This window comes from Bufo bufo, chromosome 4, assembly GCF_905171765.1.
Source record: "Bufo bufo chromosome 4, aBufBuf1.1, whole genome shotgun sequence".
Taxonomy (NCBI): Eukaryota; Metazoa; Chordata; class Amphibia; order Anura; family Bufonidae; genus Bufo; species Bufo bufo.
The window spans coordinates 163,461,497-163,482,784 of NC_053392.1; the positions used below are offsets into that span (position 1 = coordinate 163,461,497).

At 43.7% G+C, this 21,288-nt stretch overlaps 1 protein-coding gene across 5 annotated transcripts in view; it reads right to left on the minus strand.

Annotated features, from left to right (window-relative positions):
- Positions 1–21,288, minus strand: part of DOCK10 (dedicator of cytokinesis 10) — a 374,360-nt gene that overhangs the window by 84,278 nt on the left and 268,794 nt on the right. For all 5 annotated transcript variants that reach the window (XM_040428071.1, XM_040428073.1, XM_040428072.1 and 2 more), the window contains exons 27-31: positions 20,124–20,195; positions 18,766–18,912; positions 15,822–15,905; positions 14,070–14,166; positions 13,781–13,825 (exon numbers count right to left, since the gene is read on the minus strand). In XM_040428071.1, coding sequence (XP_040284005.1) covers positions 13,781–13,825; positions 14,070–14,166; positions 15,822–15,905; positions 18,766–18,912; positions 20,124–20,195 — 445 coding nt within the window. The remainder of the gene's footprint in view (positions 1–13,780; positions 13,826–14,069; positions 14,167–15,821; positions 15,906–18,765; positions 18,913–20,123; positions 20,196–21,288) is intronic.

Here is a 21,288-nt window from a genome sequence, read left to right on the forward strand (position 1 = left end):
CAGTATGATTCCGTTACAGAAAGGTCACGCAGAGGCACACAGCATTATCAATCATGATAATGCCATGCGCTTCCTAAGTCCAGAATGCACGATCCCTCTCTCACATGGAGTGTGATTCCCACAGGGGACAGGCTCATGTGAAAGTGCCTTTAAAGTGGAAAATCGGCCAAAAAAAGTAAAATTTTGAAATTTCATCTACATTTTCTTTTAACTCTTGTGGAACACCTAAATAGTTAAAAAAGTTTGTAAAATCAGTTTTGAATAACTTGAGGGGTATAGTTTTAAAATGGCATCATTTATGAGTTGTTTCTGCTATGTAGTCACAAAGTGACTTCAAGAACTCCCACAAAAATTTGTATTCTCTGATCTGTTAGAAAAGTGCATAATGTAAACTGTAGTGAATGTAATCTTCTCACCAGTGACTGTATCTATGAGATATCCTGTCCCTTTTGATTCTCAGCTGTGTCATATGACCAGCACTCTGATCTCCAACTGACACAGGACAGGAAGTCAGTTACTTCTCTATTCATTCTATGAGACTGACATAGAGAAACTGACTTCCTGTCCACACATAAGACGCTGTGTTATTTGGAAAGTGCTGATCAATGACACAGCTGAAAAGCACAAAGGATGGGGGGGGGGGGACTCACAACAACAGCCACTGGTATGAATATTAACTTCACTACAGTTTACATCATGCAACTTTCTAATAGGACAGAGAATAAAAATGTTTGTGGGTGTTCTACTTAGATAACTGGACAGGTTTTTTTTTAAAAAGTGGGTATTGGAAAATGTTCTTTCTTCTAAAATTCTAAGCTTTCGAACATCCTAAAAATAAAATGTCATATACAAAATTATGTAAACATAAAGTAAACATATGGGAAATGTAAAGTAGTATTTTTCTTTTTATAAATAAAGGTGACTCAATTTTACCATTTACATGAAGTAAACATGAACAATGTGTCACAAGAAACCAATCTCAGAATGGCTTGGATAAATAAAATCATTCCAGAGTTATTACTACATAAATTGACATGTCAGATTTGCAAAAATTGGTGTGGGATTTAAGTTGTGTAATGTGTGTGTATCATATAGTAGTGCTATATAATAGAGATGAGCGAATTTCTCCAAAAATCGATTCGGTCGGTTCCCCGAATTTTCCGAAAAGATTCGATTTGATCCGAATTTATTCGTGATGAATTACATTAAAAACAGCTATTTCCTGGCAGCAGAGAGCCTATATAGTTGTGTAGAACACTGTGCCTTGCAGTAACACGCATAGGGAGTCTGCTGTGGTAGTGAAACAATACTGTGAGTCAGTATAACATGCAGATGACAGGCATCGCTCTTAGAATCACTTCGCACTTTACTCATTTGGTCAATTACGGGGCCAAAATTTACCAAATAAGTGTAAAAGCCTTACAGGTTGATGTTAGCGCCACACCAGGTATAAAGAACCATGCAGAGGCCCAAGATCCTACTATAGCTTGAAAGAGCGCACTCCTTTTATACCGTCGTCAGCTGATTCCACATAGATGTCTACAGAACCTGTTCTATTAAACGCTTATACAAGTAGAGCACCCTGACAGAGTGGAGAGGGTGTCAGCAGTAAGTTTGTATTGACGTCTGTGGGGTTTCGCTCTGGTGGATAGGGTAAGTGGACGCAGTACAGAGGCAAAATACAAGTTCTTAACTCAAACTTCAGTGTTTATTCACACTTGCGGCAGTTGCACAAAACAACACGTCACTTTGCAGTCTTTGGTGTTAATTCACACACAAATGGAAAGTTCATATTGTACAAGTCACCTTGTTGGCAGTTCTGCCTTTAGTAGTCCACAGCAGGCTTTAGGGGGCCTGTTTCCCCAGCATGCGGCTCTCAGTCCTCCAGCACGGCACAAAGCCTCAGATGTGTCACACTGTGTCACATACCCCCCCCCCCTTTGTTCAACCCTGAGGGGGTGAACACACGCCAGACAGTGTACCCGGGACAGGGCATCCGCATTTCCCTGTAACTGGCCTGCCCTGTGTTCCACCGAAAACGTAAAGTTTTGTAAGGACAGAAACCAGGGTGGATAGAAATAAATTATAATTTTTTTTTTAAATAAAAAAAAAATCAGATTTTTGGGATTTAAATCAGATTTTTTTTATATAAAATGCTTTTTGAGGAAAATATATTACCATCCAAAGGTTATTCCATCATGAAATAAACATATGAAACACAGAGAGGAAATGCACCAAACAGAAATGCTACTGACTATACTGGGAAGTCATACATGCAGGTATTAAAAGCTGAGACTTTCGCCAATATGTTCCAGTCAGGAAGATATCGGAGCCCATCAATGCACCACGTCACGGTCACTCAGCATGGCAAAGGGTCCTAGCCGCTACTCTAACTATGGTGTGAACATGGTCTGGGGGTGATATAATTCAGCACACAGCCAAGCCTCCACACAAAGGCCCAGCATGAATACTGTGGTAGTACAATGTGAATGAGGCCAGGCCGTGAGCCACACCTATGCCAGACCATGTGATGGAAGTTACCAGGTGCAACAGAGTGTCCAAACACACTCAAATCTAACAAGACAAAAACACAGAAATGAAGTGGCAATTCTGGAGGAGCTGCTCAGCCCCTGACACTGTGGCGTGTCTTTTATTGGGGGAGCAGCCCCACCGCATGTGGACCGCAATAATCGACTAACCCCAGCAAAATATGCATACAATGGAGGACGTCGACGCGGTCCACATGCACCACAAGAGCAAACTACACAGAATGTAGCAAATAAACATATGAAACACAGAGAGGAAATGCACCAAACAGAAATGCTACTGACTATACTGGGAAGTCATACATGCAGGTATTAAAAGCTGAGACTTTCGCCAATATGTTCCAGTCAGGAAGATATCGGAGCCCATCAATGCACCACGTCACGGTCACTCAGCATGGCAAAGGGTCCTAGCCGCTACTCTAACTATGGTGTGAACATGGTCTGGGGGTGATATAATTCAGCACACAGCCAAGCCTCCACACAAAGGCCCAGCATGAATACTGTGGTAGTACAATGTGAATGAGGCCAGGCCGTGAGCCACACCTATGCCAGACCATGTGATGGAAGTTACCAGGTGCAACAGAGTGTCCAAACACACTCAAATCTAACAAGACAAAAACACAGAAATGAAGTGGCAATTCTGGAGGAGCTGCTCAGCCCCTGACACTGTGGCGTGTCTTTTATTGGGGGAGCAGCCCCACCGCATGTGGACCGCAATAATCGACTAACCCCAGCAAAATATGCATACAATGGAGGACGTCGACGCGGTCCACATGAACCACAAGAGCAAACTACACAGAATGTAGCAAATAAACATATGAAACACAGAGAGGAAATGCACCAAACAGAAATGCTACTGACTATACTGGGAAGTCATACATGCAGGTATTAAAAGCTGAGACTTTCGCCAATATGTTCCAGTCAGGAAGATATCGGAGCCCATCAATGCACCACGTCACGGTCACTCAGCATGGCAAAGGGTCCTAGCCGCTACTCTAACTATGGTGTGAACATGGTCTGGGGGTGATATAATTCAGCACACAGCCAAGCCTCCACACAAAGGCCCAGCATGAATACTGTGGTAGTACAATGTGAATGAGGCCAGGCCGTGAGCCACACCTATGCCAGACCATGTGATGGAAGTTACCAGGTGCAACAGAGTGTCCAAACACACTCAAATCTAACAAGACAAAAACACAGAAATGAAGTGGCAATTCTGGAGGAGCTGCTCAGCCCCTGACACTGTGGCGTGTCTTTTATTGGGGGAGCAGCCCCACCGCATGTGGACCGCAATAATCGACTAACCCCAGCAAAATATGCATACAATGGAGGACGTCGACGCGGTCCACATGCACCACAAGAGCAAACTACACAGAATGTAGCAAATAAACATATGAAACACAGAGAGGAAATGCACCAAACAGAAATGCTACTGACTATACTGGGAAGTCATACATGCAGGTATTAAAAGCTGAGACTTTCGCCAATATGTTCCAGTCAGGAAGATATCGGAGCCCATCAATGCACCACGTCACGGTCACTCAGCATGGCAAAGGGTCCTAGCCGCTACTCTAACTATGGTGTGAACATGGTCTGGGGGTGATATAATTCAGCACACAGCCAAGCCTCCACACAAAGGCCCAGCATGAATACTGTGGTAGTACAATGTGAATGAGGCCAGGCCGTGAGCCACACCTATGCCAGACCATGTGATGGAAGTTACCAGGTGCAACAGAGTGTCCAAACACACTCAAATCTAACAAGACAAAAACACAGAAATGAAGTGGCAATTCTGGAGGAGCTGCTCAGCCCCTGACACTGTGGCGTGTCTTTTATTGGGGGAGCAGCCCCACCGCATGTGGACCGCAATAATCGACTAACCCCAGCAAAATATGCATACAATGGAGGACGTCGACGCGGTCCACATGCACCACAAGAGCAAACTACACAGAATGTAGCAAATAAACATATGAAACACAGAGAGGAAATGCACCAAACAGAAATGCTACTGACTATACTGGGAAGTCATACATGCAGGTATTAAAAGCTGAGACTTTCGCCAATATGTTCCAGTCAGGAAGATATCGGAGCCCATCAATGCACCACGTCACGGTCACTCAGCATGGCAAAGGGTCCTAGCCGCTACTCTAACTATGGTGTGAACATGGTCTGGGGGTGATATAATTCAGCACACAGCCAAGCCTCCACACAAAGGCCCAGCATGAATACTGTGGTAGTACAATGTGAATGAGGCCAGGCCGTGAGCCACACCTATGCCAGACCATGTGATGGAAGTTACCAGGTGCAACAGAGTGTCCAAACACACTCAAATCTAACAAGACAAAAACACAGAAATGAAGTGGCAATTCTGGAGGAGCTGCTCAGCCCCTGACACTGTGGCGTGTCTTTTATTGGGGGAGCAGCCCCACCGCATGTGGACCGCAATAATCGACTAACCCCAGCAAAATATGCATACAATGGAGGACGTCGACGCGGTCCACATGCACCACAAGAGCAAACTACACAGAATGTAGCAAATAAACATATGAAACACAGAGAGGAAATGCACCAAACAGAAATGCTACTGACTATACTGGGAAGTCATACATGCAGGTATTAAAAGCTGAGACTTTCGCCAATATGTTCCAGTCAGGAAGATATCGGAGCCCATCAATGCACCACGTCACGGTCACTCAGCATGGCAAAGATTAGTTTTTTATGAAATCATGAAATAAAGATTAGTTTTTTAATTATGTAGAATAAGGCTGTGCGTGGACTCCCATATTGTTGAATGGATTAGGCAGTGGCTGAGGGACAGACAACAGAGGGTTGTAGTCAATAGAGTATATTCAGACCATGGTCTTGTTACCAGTGGAGTACCTCAGGGATCTGTTCTGGGACCCATATTCTTTAATATCTTTATCAGCGAAATTGCTAAAGGCCTCGATGGTAAGGTGTGTCTTTTTGCTGATGATACAAAGATTTGTAACAGGGTTGATGTTCCTGGAGGGATACACCAAATGGAAAAGGATTTAGGAAAACTAGAGGAATGGTCAAAAATCTGGCAATCCAAAATGTAATGTTGATAAGTGCAAGATAATGCACCTGCGGCCTAAAAACCCAAGAGCAGAATATAAAATCTGTGATACAGTCCTAACCTCAGTATCTGAGGAAAGGGATTTAGGGGTCATTATTTCAGAAGACTTAAAGGTAGGCAGACAATGTCATAGAGCAGCAGGAAATGCTAGCAGAATGCTTGGGTGTATAGGGAGAGGCATTACCAGTAGAAAGAGGGAGGTGCTCATGCCGCTCTACAGAACACTAGTGAGACCTCATTTGGAGTATTGTGCGCAGTACTGCAGACCATATCTCCAGAAGGATATTGATACTTTGGAGAGAGTTCAGAGACGAGACAGAGGGGATATGAGAGAAACTTCTAAATACATAAAGGGAATCAACAAGGTAAAAGAGGAGAGAATATTTAAAAGAAGAAAAACTGCTACAAGAGGACATCGTTTTAAATTAGAGGGGCAAAGGTTTAAAAGTAATATCAGGAAGTATTACTTTACTGAGAGAGTAGTGGATGCATGGAATAGCCTTCCTGCAGAAGTGGTAGCTGCAAATACAGTGAAGGAGTTTAAGCATGCATGGGATAGGCATAAGGCCATCCTTCATAGTATTCAGTATATTGGGCAGACTAGATGGGCCAAATGGTTCTTATCTGCCGACACATTCTAGGTTTCTATATGTGTAATTTTTTTGGTAAATAAATTCCATTAATCCATTCACAATGTCATGCTCTTCCAGAGGTTTTTGTAAGATTATTGGGCAGTTTCTCTGCCTACAAGATATTATCAAAGATGCTTGGTTTACTTTTGCAGTTCTCAAAACTGAATTTGACTCAGCAGAGATCACATGCCTTTTCTTCACAGCAAAAATTTTATAACATGAACAGAGTTGAGAAAAATACCTTAATCCTAACTTCTACAAACCTATGAATGCAGAATCAACCTAATCAAACTAATATGAAAAGTTGTTATTCAAAAAATCTTCATCTACTTGCAAATTATAAGTTATACCAGCAAGAATTAGTCTTTATGTAGAAAACTATTATTTAAATCAAGCCTTACTGACTAGTGATTTAAATCGTGATTGAGAGGGGCGTGGTCAGTCACCAGGCGGAATGTTCTCCCCAACAAATAATAGCGGAGAGACCCGAGTGCCCACTTAATGGCCAGGCACTCTCTCTCCACTATACTATACCTGGTCTCAGCTGGAGTGAGCTTATGGCTGAGGAAGACAATGGGATGCTCCTCCCCGTTGACTTCCTGAGACAGTACAGCACCGAGGCCTACTTCGGAGGCATCCGTTTGTACCACAAACACCCTCTTGAAGTCGGGCGTCACCAAAACCGGGGACCCACACAGGGCTGACTTCAAAGAGGAGAAAGACTCTTCCGCCTGATCATCCCAGTGAACAATCACTGACTTGTGTCCCTTCAAGAGCCCTGTCAATGGCGTGGCCACCGTAGCAAAGTGGGGAACAAATCTCATGTAATAGCCCACCATTCCCAGGAATTACTTTACTTGCCTAGTGGTGACAAGTCGGGGCCAATTTCTTATCGCCTCTATTTTGTTTACTTGTAGTTTGATGACTCCACGCCCAATGACATACCGCAGGTACTTAGTCTCCTCTAACCATATTGCACATTTTTTCGGGTTAGCGGTTAGTTCAGCATTCCAAAGGGAGTCCACTATAGCCTGCACCTTGGGTAGGTGACTTTCCTAGTCGGTACTGTGGATGACAATATCGTCCAGGTAAACCGAAGCACAATGTCCATGAGCCGTTGAAAGGTGGTGGCGGCGCCGTGCAGACCAAAGGGTAACACCTTATACTGATACAGCCCCTCTGGTGTCATGAAGGCAGCTTTTTCTTTGGCAGCCTCCATTAAGGACACCTGCCAGTATCCTTTGGTGAGGTCCAAAACAGAAAAATACCAGGCTTGGTCTAATCTTTCAATAAGCTCATCCACCCGAGGCATGGGTTACGCATCAAATTTGGAAATCTCATTTAGTTTGCGGAAATCGCTACAGAACCGTAACGTCCCGTCTGGCTTGGGTATCAATACTATAGGACTTGCCCACTCACTTTTTGACTCCTCAATGACGTCTAGCTGCAATATTAGCTTCACCTCCTCCGAGATGGCTTGTCGCCAAGCTCAGTGACAATGTCATGCTGGATTATGGAAGTGCGTCCAGGGAGTTCCGAGAACACAGCCGTGTTCTGACTAACGAACTCCCTGGCCTCCTGAGTCTGTTTAAAGGAGAGGTTGTCAGAAATTTTTACTGTGGCAGCCGCTTCTCTTGCATCAGACAGAGGGGCCGGAACCTATTCTCATAGAAAATCTGGCTACGGGCTGTCTTCAGTACAGGTTTCCCTGTCTTTCCACGGTTTGAGTAAATTCACATGGTAAACCTGCTCCGACTTTCGTGTACCTTGTAGTTTACTTCTTCAATTTTCTCGAGTACCTCGTAGGGCCCCTGTCACCTAGCCAGGAACTTACTGTCCACGGTCGGCACCAAAACCAAAACCCGATCACCTGGGTTAAAGATCCGGACCCAAGCCTGCCGATTATAGACCCGACACTGGGCTCGCTGAGCTGCCTCCATATGCTCCCTAACAAGAGGCAACACTGCCTCTATCCGATCTTGCATCTGGGTAACGTACTCAATGACACTTTTATGTGGAGTGGGTTGTTGTTCCCACGCCTCTTTGGCCACATCCAAGAGACCGTGAGGGTGTCTGCCATATAGAAGTTCAAAGGGAGAGAACCCAGTAGAGGCCTGGGGTACCTCTCGCACTGCGAACATGAAATAGGGCAGAAGGAGGTCCCAGTCCTTCCCATCTTTAGACACTACCCTTCGCAACATATTTTTTAACATTTGGTTTCTACCAGACCGTCCATTTGTGGATGGTAAACGGATGTCCGTAGTTGTTTTATGTGCAGAAACTTACAGAGTTCCCTCATCACCTTGGACATAAAAGGGGTCCCCTGGTCGGTCAGGACCTCTTTAGGTAATCCTACTGAGGAAAACATCTCCATTAACTCCTTAGCTATGAGTTTGGCCGAGGTATGTCGCAGTGGCACTGTCTCCGTGTGGTGTAGTCTAGGATGACTAAGATGTGTTTATGCCCTCTGGTGGAGTTCAGTACTGGGCCTATGAGATCCATAGCTATTCGGTCAAACGGTACCTCGATAAGTGGGAGAGGTACTAGGGGATTACGGAAATGTGGCTGGGGGCTAGTTATCTGGCAGGTCGGGCAAGACTTACAAAATTCTTCCACCTCTCTGAATATGCTGGGCTAGTAAAACCGCTGTGAAATACGATTCTGAGTTTTCTGCAGCCCCAGGTGACCCCCGAGAATGTGTTGGTGGGCTAGATCTAACACGAGTTTGCGATAAGCCTTGGGGACTACAACTGTTCAACAGGCTCACCCGTAGTTGGTTTACCCGATACAACATATCCTGATAAACCACAAAACGGGGAAACACTGACTCTGCCCCAGGTTGTTGTGGTTCACCATCTACTATTAATACATTTTCCCAGGCTCGAGATAGGGTTGAATCCCGGCGTTGGGTGGTACCAAAATTATCCCCGGAGACATTGAGGTCTGCCAATTCAGGACCCGGCGGCAAGTCCTCCACGTCTCCCATCATCACACTTAGCGGCTTGTCTCCCCCTCTTCCACCGAAGTGGCGGTCACCCCTACCACTGGCCCTTCGGTCTCGGGTTCCCAGGGTTTTGGTCTCCCCCCCTGAGCAGGGCCACTCTGCTAGGGTTACCCCTGTCTCATGGGTATTGGTAATTCTCGTAGCAGGCCACAGTGCCGGGAAGCCTCTCCCTATTATTAGTTCATAGTGTAGATTGGTGGCGACGGACACCTTGTGGGTCCACCTGCCGGTAACCATGGATGGAGACACCATAGCGGTGGGGTAGTCTTTTAAGTCTCCATGAATACACATTACCCTGACTTTCCGGCCAGTATACTCAGCGGGCCGTACCAGTGTAGCCCTTACCAGGGACACTAGACTACCTGAGTCCAGCAACGCCACCGCCAGAGTGTTTCCTACTTCCACCTGGCACAAGTGGTTGTTGTCTATAGTCTCTGGGGTACCAGAGGCACACAGCTTCCTGGCATATAATGAGTGGCGGTAGCCATAGTTAGTGTCTATGGGCTCACAGTCAGCCCTTACAAAGCCAGAAGACTATTGGAGCCGGGTCCTTAGGGGGTACATCCCGGGTGGGTTTTGTTGGCACAAATCGCCAGGTCTGGGGTGGAGATTTCCAGGGTTTGACTGCCCCCCTCCCTAAAGATCCCGCCTGTAGATTTCTGATAGCCTCATAGCGTTTCACCAGGTCCACCATCTCAAGGGCATTACCAGGAGACACCTGGCCGATCCAGTGCTGGAGAGGGTATGGCAAAGCCCTCCAGAATACATCAGCCAACAGACGGTTCAGCATAGCAGTGGAACTCGGCATGTCAGGCTGCAGCCATTTTTGGAACAGGTGTAATAGATCATAATACTGAGGTCTCGCGGGTTCAGCCGGGTTACACTCCCACTGATGCACCCGCTGGGCCGGACGAACACATTCACCCCCAATCTTGCCAGAATCTCACCCTTTACTGTCGGGTAATCGGCCGATTGATCGTCCGGTAAGTCGAAATACACCTGCTGGGGTCCGGATGCCAGGAACGGAGCGAGGACCTCAACCCATTGATCTTGGGGTAGCTTCTCTCTCACGGCCACCTTTTTGAACACTGCCAGATAGGTTTCGCCGTCATCCGAGGGGGTCATTTTGGGGATCGCCGCACGTGACGCTTACCGGGCATCGTGGACGCTCTGGGATGCTCCTGCCGCCTGTAAAGCCATCACATATTGTAACAGCAGTTGGTTTGTTTCTTGCTGCTGCTTATTAGCCTCCTGCTGCTGCAGGTTAGCCTCCACAAAGGCTTTCACAACAGCCTCCATTTTGCCGAGGGACACGGGTTGGAATCTCATTGGTTTGATGTAAGACATACAACAGTGCCCGGAAAAAACCCAAAAATATTTCAGCCTTGAGGCCAGCCTCACTGCGATTGCCTGCATTCTTCACCAATTGTGGGGTTTCGCTCTGGTAGATAGGGTAAGCGGGCGCAGTACAGAGGCAAAATACAAGTTCTTAACTCAAACTTCAGTGTTTATTCACACTTGTGGCAGTTGTACAAAACAACACGTCACTTTGCAGTCTTTGGTGTTAATTCACACACAAATGGAAAGTTCATATTGTACAAGTCACCTTGTTGGCAGTTCTGCCTCCAGTAGTCCACAGCAGGCTTTAGGGGGCCTGTTCCCCTTGCACATGGGTCTCGGCCCTCCAGTCCGGCATAACACCTCAGATCCCAACGCAGAGACTCAGCTGCTGAGCCCAGCTGCCTATTTACGGATAGCCAGGTGCTGCCAAAACCCGGACCGGCACTTAAAATCCAGTCCAGTAATTGACCTTACCTGGCTGGAAACTGCCCATGTTGGGAGGAAAATACCTGCCCTCCCAGACAAGATGCCTCACTGTGTCACACGTCACTAAATATTTTGCCCTTCCTCTGATCCATCAGAAAAATAACCCCTAAAAAACGGATCCTATCCGTTGAGCATCCACCTTCACTTGGTCAGCATTTGGTCAGTAATCCATCAGTATTGCTAAAGACAAAAAAAAAACTGGAGTGGATCCAAAACAGAGATGATACGTGAATGGAATCTTTGCATGTTTTCTGTGGATGTCTCCTCCAGATCTTGGCTGGGCAGTAGCTGCTGACTATCCTCTAGTAGCTTGTCCTCGCCTCACCGAGCCTATGGCATATAATACTTCTCGCGCTGAGGGAACTTAAAATGACAGAGGAGAGTTGAGGACAGGTGGGGGCACAGGACCTGCTCCCAGGCCATGCCAACTAAGTGTCCGGTCAGAGGAACCCACCAACTCTTGGCTGAGGGTGTCTGATGTCACTTGCCGTGAAGTCGAAGACCGAGTCAACCAATCAAGCACCGCTGGGTTGCTGGTCAAGACACCACCGCTAGATGACACCTGGAGCTCAGGCCTCTCGCTGCGATTCCTGCTGCCATCCCCCCTTCTTCTGCTGCCTGCGAGAGAAACACTTTGGCCACTGCCTGTTCCCTTTGAAGGGCTTGTAACCTGTCTGTCTGACATACTGTATAATAAAAGAATTACATTTAAATTAAAATAATACCTGGCTGTAGTACAATGTTACTTTACCGCTAAACGACAATAAAAAAATTTCTGATGAATAAATCCCCCAAAAAATATTATCACAATTGTTTGCAGAACGGCAATTAAGTTGTACTCTTTTTCCTATTACTACACTCTCAAAAAAGAAATATAGCAATCACACTTCACCGCAGAACGGCTAATGGGACGTACATATATTTCCTTTTAATACACCACGTAAATGGCTGTAGTGCAATGTAACTTCACCGCTGAACAGCAATTATGACATATATTTTCCCTTTTTTTTTTCCTATTAAGGGCTCATGCACACGGCGTTTGTGGGCTGTTCTGTGTATTGGGGACGGCCCAAAAAAAGTAAAACAATGTAAAATCAACTCAGAACCCGTAAATGGCTGTATCACACACAACTTGCAACCCAATCATAAGCAAGATTTGCTGGAATTAGTGATGTATCATATAGTGCAAACAACCTAAAAGCAGCAGTATAACTGCAATTTGGATTCCCAATTAGTGCAGCAAGCTCCTATTACCCAGCCTGTACACTCTCCTATTGCACCTTGTTCTCCTTTTGTAGCCTGGATGATTCCTCCCTATGCTTTCCCTACACCTTGAATAATCTTTCCCTGAACTTGTAAATCGATTTTTCAGAACACTAAAGTCTTTTCTACCACTTTCCCTAGCGCCTGCGGAAGTCTCTCCCTGCACTAAGTACACTGGAAAATGTCTGAATCCAAAATGGCTGAGGCTATTTATAGGGCTGTGACATCACAGGGGCTGGCTGACTTCTGATTGGCTGCATGCATGGCATTGTGGGTGATCCCTCTTTCCCAGAGTTCTTTGCTCCATGTCCTCACACGTGCAGCAGAATTTTTCCTGAAATTCAGATCGAATTCCCCTTCATCAACTTTGATTCGCTTCATCTCTACTATATATGTGTGCCAAATAGCAGTATTATGCGTGCAGTATAGCGGTACTATGTGCAAACTATAATGGTCCTAAGAATGTGTGTGGGTACTGCTTTGTGTGTGGTAGAGCAGTATATATGTTGTGGTGGATAAATGTAGTCAAATTCTAGATGTCAATGAGGAGATGATGGCCTGTTGAGTCTTTGTCCCAGGTGAAGAAATGCCTAGCTACAAATCTGGAAAGAATAAACTTTATTTGCTAAAACTGGAATTTTCGGAAAGCAAACCTGTCAGGTGATTTCTGCCGCCCTATCTGACAGGACAGGATATGATAGAGGGAGAGAAGCTGTGATATATCGGTTTATATGATTTAATGCACGAGTTCTACATAAAAAGCTATAAAAAGAGTAAATCCTGACAGGACTCCTAGGAAAGACAGTGAGAGTCCTGATAATCCTATCCACACAGGATGACTGAAGATGATCAACCTGAGCAACAGCTCATCTTCAACTCAAGCCTTTCTTAAGCTGAGCTGAAATGTTCATTTTTGCAAGTGTTTATGCCTGGATAGAGAATCTTTATGAAGATATGCTAATGTTTTATGGCTGTTTCATGGATCATCTGGTGACAGGTGAGAATTGACCTGTACGTATGGACTGCTGCAATTATTGCATGACTGACTGTGTTGCTGCCAATCTTCCAATTTTTTACTCTCCTAGGAGACCTGTCACAATTTAGGTGCCATTCTCACCATCTATTTAGCCTGGAAAGACTTTGGTGTACATATCCTAAACATGTCCATAGTGGTCCATGTGTCAGGCAGAGGGCAACAGAGTTCCTTATTGGCCTCCGTCTGGACAATATACATCAGTATACTGGAAATAAAAGACTAAGAAAAACACTATAAAAACATTTGTACTATGCAACAAACCAAATGCTGTTTGTATGGTGTTTTTTCAGCAGTAAAAACATTGTGAAGAAAGACTGTGTGAAGTGAGCCTCACAGGTCTCTTGGTACAATTGACCTTTATAAAGAAGCACTTACCTAATGCGTGGTAGGCTTTCGTAGAGTCTGTAGGTGTAACTGAATCTTCATGTTGTATGGGATAAAAATATAAAACATTTGACATCCATTAAGTTATTGTAGTCATCATACTAAAAAGTACTTATAGCACTGACCATGGTTGGAACTAACAAACATAAGTTCTTGCTACAGTGTATACATGATGACAAATTCACCAGGTATATCCTCAGCATGCAGGACCTAACAGATGTAACCTACACATAAGAAGCAGACACACAGATTAGGATTATTATATTCTGCTAGGTATTACCTGGAATGTGCGTTGATCTTATAGGCAAGCAGAGTGGAATAAAATGTTCATAACTGCAGACCTCCTGGAGAAACTCAAATTTGTACTGGTACAAAATCTGAAATGTAAGGACATCTGTCAGCCATAGATCGGACACAGATTCACTGAATAAGAATTTATTAATATATTTTTATTGCCTGCATGTTGCACTTGGAGAATGGAGACAGAGAAAAGGATGTTGCATAATATTCAAAAACTTTAGTTTCTTCTTCCCCTTTGAGATCAAGGTTATATCAATTCATGAAATCCTATACCTAAAGGGTCAATAGTAACCTACAGGTGACTGAAACTCCAGAACAGAATCTGTATTTGAAAGGAAATAGTGTCTGCCCCAAATATTAACACAGTAAAACTCACAGCTTTAAAGGCTATTATACACCTTTGGTGGCAATTTTTTTTTAAATTATTGCATTGTACTCATTTCGAGCTAAAAATAATTTTTTCAATTGGTCTTTATTAAAAATATCAAACCATTTTCCCTGCACATCTTTCAGTTTAGTAGCTGGTTCTGAATTTTCTCTCTGCTCCATCAGGCAGCTAGCTGAGGCTCCTTATCTCTGATCTCTCACATTATAAACACTCATTAAAGCTCAATCCTTATCTAACTGATAAGAATGTGGCTTATATAAGTGTTTGTGACCTTAGAGATAAGGGTTATTGGCACAAAGTCAAAGTGAAAGTGCCATTCACACAGCTAGAAAAACAGTTAACCCTTTGTGACAGAACAGCTTAATATTTTTAATAAAGACCAATTGAAAAAATTCTTTTTAGCCCAAAATGAGTAATATACAAACATAAAAAACTGCCCCCGAAGGTGTACATAGCCATAAGTGTAGCTCTGATCATAGACACTTTTCCACAGATCAATAGAACAAGGGAAGATAAGAAACTATGTAATATATTTTTAGATACAAATACCTCATTCTTTACTTAGCAGGTTTCTCCTGAGAGATCAGGTTACATGCTGACCATTAGAGGCAAGAGGCATTTATGGAGGCACGATGGGGGGGGGGGGGGGGTGAACAAAAGGAGCCTGATAACTGGAGAAAGAGCCTTTTTTCTCTAAGATATATTACAAAGTTTCTTATCTTTATATGTACTATTGATTTATGGAAAGTTGTTTATAGTTGGAGGTACTGTATATATTAAACACAGATGAACTGAAAGATGGACTCAGGACTGCTTCTATCCATAATTCCACGTTTCCCACCATACAAGGTTGTTAAGGATAAGTGCAGGCATAGACTACATTTCTGCAAAATCCTGTCCTCTTCAAATAGAGGAAGTTGGATGGTACCCACTATCCTGAAAAGCTACTGTGGGAAACTAAGCCACATTTTGTCTAAGACAGTACTGGAACGTGGAATTTAGTGTGGCAAGTTGTCAGACTTCCAAGGAGCATTATTTAGTGCAGCATTAGCGCCGATGTCCCTAAGTAGTAATGTGCTCAAGCCTTTCAGGATTATATTATACGTTGCACCTGTCCAGGCTTTACTGCAGATTTCCAATGTGTAACACATAAACAGCCAAAGGAGAGGTTAAAGTACACTTATGTGAATGAGCCCTTACATGGCGTGTGGTGACGTTCTGTGCAAATAAGTGCACTAGTCGTAGAAAGATAGGAATACAGTATATGGTACATACCGTCATGTTCGCTAATACATTATATAATGTGCTAAAGAACTGAACGGAACAGATAAATGCACCCTTTACCTTGTGATCTCCCGGGCTAAACATACTGATGCAGCCACTTATCATCTTAAATACAAAACCACGATCCATAAATGTGAAACAGCGCTAGAAAAGAAAGATAACATATTATTTGGCAAAATATTAAATTCCCATTACATTACATGTGTAGTCCAAGGATGCCTGTGGTTCTCCAGCTGTTGCAAAACTACAACTCCCAGCATGCCTGGACAGCCTACAGCTATTGGTCTACAGCAGGGCATTGTGGGAGTTGTAGTTTTACAACAACTTGAGGGCCACAGGTTGGGCATCCCTGTGCTAGCCTATTCGTACACTGCAAATTAGAAGGCCATGTTCACGTGTGGAGGATATGATTTGGATTTTTGGTTCGAACTCTGCACTAAAAAATAATAGTACAATGGAATCTTCTTACATCTTTCTTCTTTTTTTTAAGCATCTTTCCGTCTATTAAATATATTATTATTATTTTTTTTTATTTACATTTGTTTAGAAGTGATAAGTCCGTTACTGGAATCCTGCCTAAATCCTGTTTGAGTAATTTACTCATGTAGATGGGAAATAGTTGCTCTACATTAGTAGCAACTGTTTATGGGAAGCTGCGCTGTCGTTCATTCGGTTGCTTAGCAGTCGATGACGCTTAGGTGCCGCGTCATGCTTCCTCGGGCCGCCCCACTGATCAGGTGACTCCCCTCCTCCATGTTCTCAGAGGCGCTCCACGTGCGTTCCGCAGCACAGAGCCAGGAGGCGGGCATACAACTGGGTGAGTTAACCGGCAGCATTTAAAAAGGAGCATGGACGCAGTATGATGCGCCACCTCCTGAACCTGTGGTGAGATAGGGCTCGATGGGGACACTTCCCCACCGATCTTAGAGTAATGACCACTATCATCTATGTGCCCGTTTTGAAATAGGGGACTTAAGACCATTGTCCTCTAAGCGTCCCTTTCTAAGATAGGTGACTGGAGCTTATAAAACAAGCATCTACTCCTCCATCTTGATAGCAAGTCTATGATTGGCTCACATTTTTTAGCAGTACTTTATTAGTAATCATCTATAGCTGATAACAAGGGAGACCTATTTATTCTACTGCACTGAGCCAGATCATATACTTTTTGTCCTTATTGTTGTATATACTTTATAAGTTTTGTTTTTCTTTACTCATAAAATCCCCTGATGAGTCTGTTCTAAGGCGAAACATGTCATGTTGGGACAGTAGTGAACCATACGTTTAGGGATACGGCCCCCTCCAGGGATAGATTCCTGACGGGGTTGCCCCTATCGAGGCGGGTGCTCCGTATTTGATAGGAGGGGACTACTAACCCCCTTCCCCTACCTACTTAGGCTACATGCACACGACCGTGGTGTGTTTTGCGGTCCGTCACGGACAGCCTTTAATATAACTGCCTATTCTTGTCTGCAAAGCGCGGACAATAATAGGACAGGTTATATTTTTTTTGCGGGGGCCACGGGACGGAGCAACGAATGCGGACAGCACACGGAGTGCTGTCCTCATCTTTTGCGGCCTCATTAAAATGAATGGGTCTGCATCCAAGCCGCTAAAACTGCGGCTCGGATGCGGACCAAAACAACGGCTGTGTGCATGAGGCCTTAGGGTCATTTTTTGGGGTTATTTAGTTTTTGTTCTGAAGAATAACTGCACACAGTTCCGCTACACCATTAAGATGTTGTTATCAAGGAGGACAATGATCCAGTAGATACATGGCATCTCCTATACGTCTGATTTGGTAAGAACGTTTCAATTTGCCATCTAGACGTTTGTATCTTTCTGGTATATTTATATTAGTTTGTTTTATTTTCTTACCTTTTTTTGAGCACATTCAACCTTTAGTTTAGGGTAATAAAAGCTACGTTTTAATAATAATTCCAATTATTTCAATTCCTCTTGTGATGTAAGATAATTTATGGTAAGAGGTGTATTTGCTGGAACACCATTACTTTTGTGTACTGGACTGGGTTAATAATTTAGTATAATGGAATCTTCAAAACCCCATACACATGGAGCTGAAATTTTAAAATCTGCTGCTTGCCCATTATGTTGCGGGTTTGGTGATTCTACATTGGACCCTTTGCAATGCTTCTGTTTTTGGTGTCTACACTCATATTGTATCCACATTGAAATGTTAAATTTCATGTTGAGTAAAAGACAGTATTTCCACCTATTTTCCGCTATGGCCAGACACAACTAAGGATTACACCCAGGCATAAAACACATCTGAAATTTCTAGTTCTCATGTTATCAGATGTTTACCTTCCCTTGCCTAATTGCTTTTCAATTTGAAAAATGCTTTAAATTCAAGACAGGGCAGCTCCACAGGAGAATCATATTACACATGTCAATAAAAGTCTATGGAGAGGGGAGGATTGAGTATCATCATGAATGAGAAGGAAATAAAAAAGAAACACTAAAGAGACTGCACAGCTACATAGGAGATGTAATGTATATCTCAGCACAAGTGCTAAAGTCTCAACCAACACAGGTCAGTACTTCTTTGTAATGTCCTTCATGAACTTGGGGCTGCTTCTGAGTGAGAGATGCTTAGGAAGCAGCTTCTCCTCTACTTTCTGTGTGCAGTGGATGACAACTAGTCTCCAGCCACCAAGTCTGAGAGATCTGCAATCTAGATATTTAGTGTGTACAGAAGAAAACTGCTAAAAATACCAGAGACAAATGATATATTGGCCAGAAATAGTGACATTCCTCATTGACATACACTGTACTATCGATTAATACAGAGTATGTTGAAAGGATATGTACGCTATAACATAAGCTCTGTATTCTTTTTTTGTCATCAAATTTGGTTTTGGAAACTTACAGCTAACACACAGCTAATGAACAACTTGGCTCCGCAACATCTACATATTATTACAACAGAAGTGTTTTTTTGTTAAAAACCTCAATAAGAATACAGCAAATGATATATTGTTACCTTCAGGAACCAGGCAAGGCTGAAGTTAGCTTTTTTTGTTTCTTCCATGGCATCTCTGTATTTCCAAATGATATGGTCTGAGAAGCTCATCACAAGCAATTCCAATTCGTTGTAGAAGGTTTTAGGAAACCTCTTAGTGCGCTCAACCTCACAAAAAGAGAAAAGTTTCAATCAGAGATAAATTGCTGCTCACTCAGTCAGTGGACATAACACAAATATAGAAAAGCTGAATGCTCTGCATGGAAGTGCTTCTAAAAGCTGCCATATGTCAGGTGGAAATGGACAGGCTATAATATGAATGCTTTTAAGAGTCCTGATAACAGGTTATCTATTTTTGTTACAAAACTTGGATAATGTCATAACTATGTTGTGCATGTGAATATACAGTATGATATGATGCAGCAGCAAAAAGTAGTTGTGTAGTCCAGCACACGGCCTTCCTGCAGCAACAGGACAATCAGTGCAACAAAGTCATAGGGAATTCGTAAAAATTGTGTTATAGACTTGCATTAAAAATGCACATGTTTTACTATCAATGTCCTAATATGAGGTATTATGAAGACATTTTATGTTCACTGCCCTGTAAGTCTCCACACTGCTGCTTAGGAGCCACATATACCTCTGTCACCCCATCCTGCTCCACCAAAATCTCTCATGGAGGACATAATGTCTCATGGAGGACAAAATACAGCAGTAATAAGCAGTGCATCCAGCACTGGAGTGAGACAACAAAACATTTGCTAGAGTGGGAAGCAGATTCTCTGTGCGTCTGTTGCTCTCTTCAGCTATTTCCTCCATCTCCTCCTCATCCCTCACCCTGCTGCAGAAACATCTATGGGCATTATCTGTAACCTGAACACTCAGAGAGGATGAAAATCCATCTTGTCTCTGCCTCTCTAATGATACATTTTACTGAAATGAAATTTTAGCGAATGAGTGCGAGAGCCAGGCGGTAGTAGAAGATGAGACTGATAAGTGGAGAAAGAGGCAATTTCTTTAAAACAATTTATTATACTTTCTTATATTTATTTGTACTCCTTATTTATAGAAAATATGTTGAAATGACAGCACACATTTAAATACTCAGTATGTGAATGGATGCAGTCTGGAATAAACATATGAGGAAATAATATACAGACATATTAGATGAACCACCATGCCACCATTCTACACAGGCAGAGATCTGCACAGTGTGTCTTAGAAAACTGTACATAACCTAGAATAGCGGTAGTGTAATAGTGGCAGCCATGCCATTCTAGCTGCTTGTTCATACAGCATCATGATCATACAAGCCTTTGATGAAAATAGGAATGAAATCTGCTCTGTATCCCAAATGACATAACATATGATCAATTTACCTGCATCATGTCTTTATCATGGAGATGTTGAGCCATGGACTTAATGATTATCTCAAAGAAAAATTGTGAATGCTGTCAAAAGAATACAAATCAGCTGTTATTTCCGGTAAGCATGTTTCTCATTTTAGAGGCTTAAAGAGGACCTTTCACTTGTAAAAACTATGTGAACTAAGTATGCTGCCATGTAGAGCGGCACCCGGGGATCTCACTGCACTTAATATTATCCCCGGGCGCCGCTCCGTTCTCCCGTTATGCCCTCCGGTACCTTTGCTCCTTAAGTTATAGTAGGCGGGTCTTCCCTTGTCCTGTGGGCGTCTCCTTCTCCTAGGCTGCAGCGCTGGCCAATCGCAGCGCACAGCTCACAGCCTGGGAGTTTTTTTTCTCCCAAACTGTGAGCTGTGCGCTGCGATTGGCCAGCGCTGCAGCCTAGGAGAAGGAGACGCCCACAGGACAAGGGAAGACCCGCCTACTATAACTTAAGGAGCAAAGGTACCGGAGGGCATAACGGGAGAACGGAGCGGCGCCCGGGGATAATAGTAAGTGCAGTGAGATCCCCGGGCGCCGCTCCGTTCTCCCGTTATGCCCTCCGGTACCTTTGCTCCTTAAGTTATAGTAGGCGGGTCTTCCCTTGTCCTGTGGGCGTCTCCTTCTCCTAGGCTGCAGCGCTGGCCAATCGCAGCGCACAGCTCACAGCCTGGGAGTTTTTTTTCTCCCAAACTGTGAGCTGTGCGCTGCGATTGGCCAGCGCTGCAGCCTAGGAGAAGGAGACGCCCACAGGACAAGGGAAGACCCGCCTACTATAACTTAAGGAGCAAAGGTACCAGAGCCTATAACGGGAGAACGGAGCGGCGCCCGGGGATAATAGTAAGTGCAGTGAGATCCCCGGGCGCCGCTCTACATGGCAGCATACTTAGTTCACATAGTTTTTACAAGTGAAAGGTCCTCTTTAAGCTGAATATGAGTTTATTTTTATTTTTATAAAAAAGACAATTCTGGGTCTAATGTCCCACCAGATCTATAACTGCACAGTGGACTGGAATATGCTTTCATACATTTAAAGGACTACATGGGTGCCAAAATCTTTAATTTTACAGTAGTCCTTGGGCCACAATGCAAAATCTGTAACAGGGCTCCCTTCCTACCATATGCTGTTTATTAACAAAGG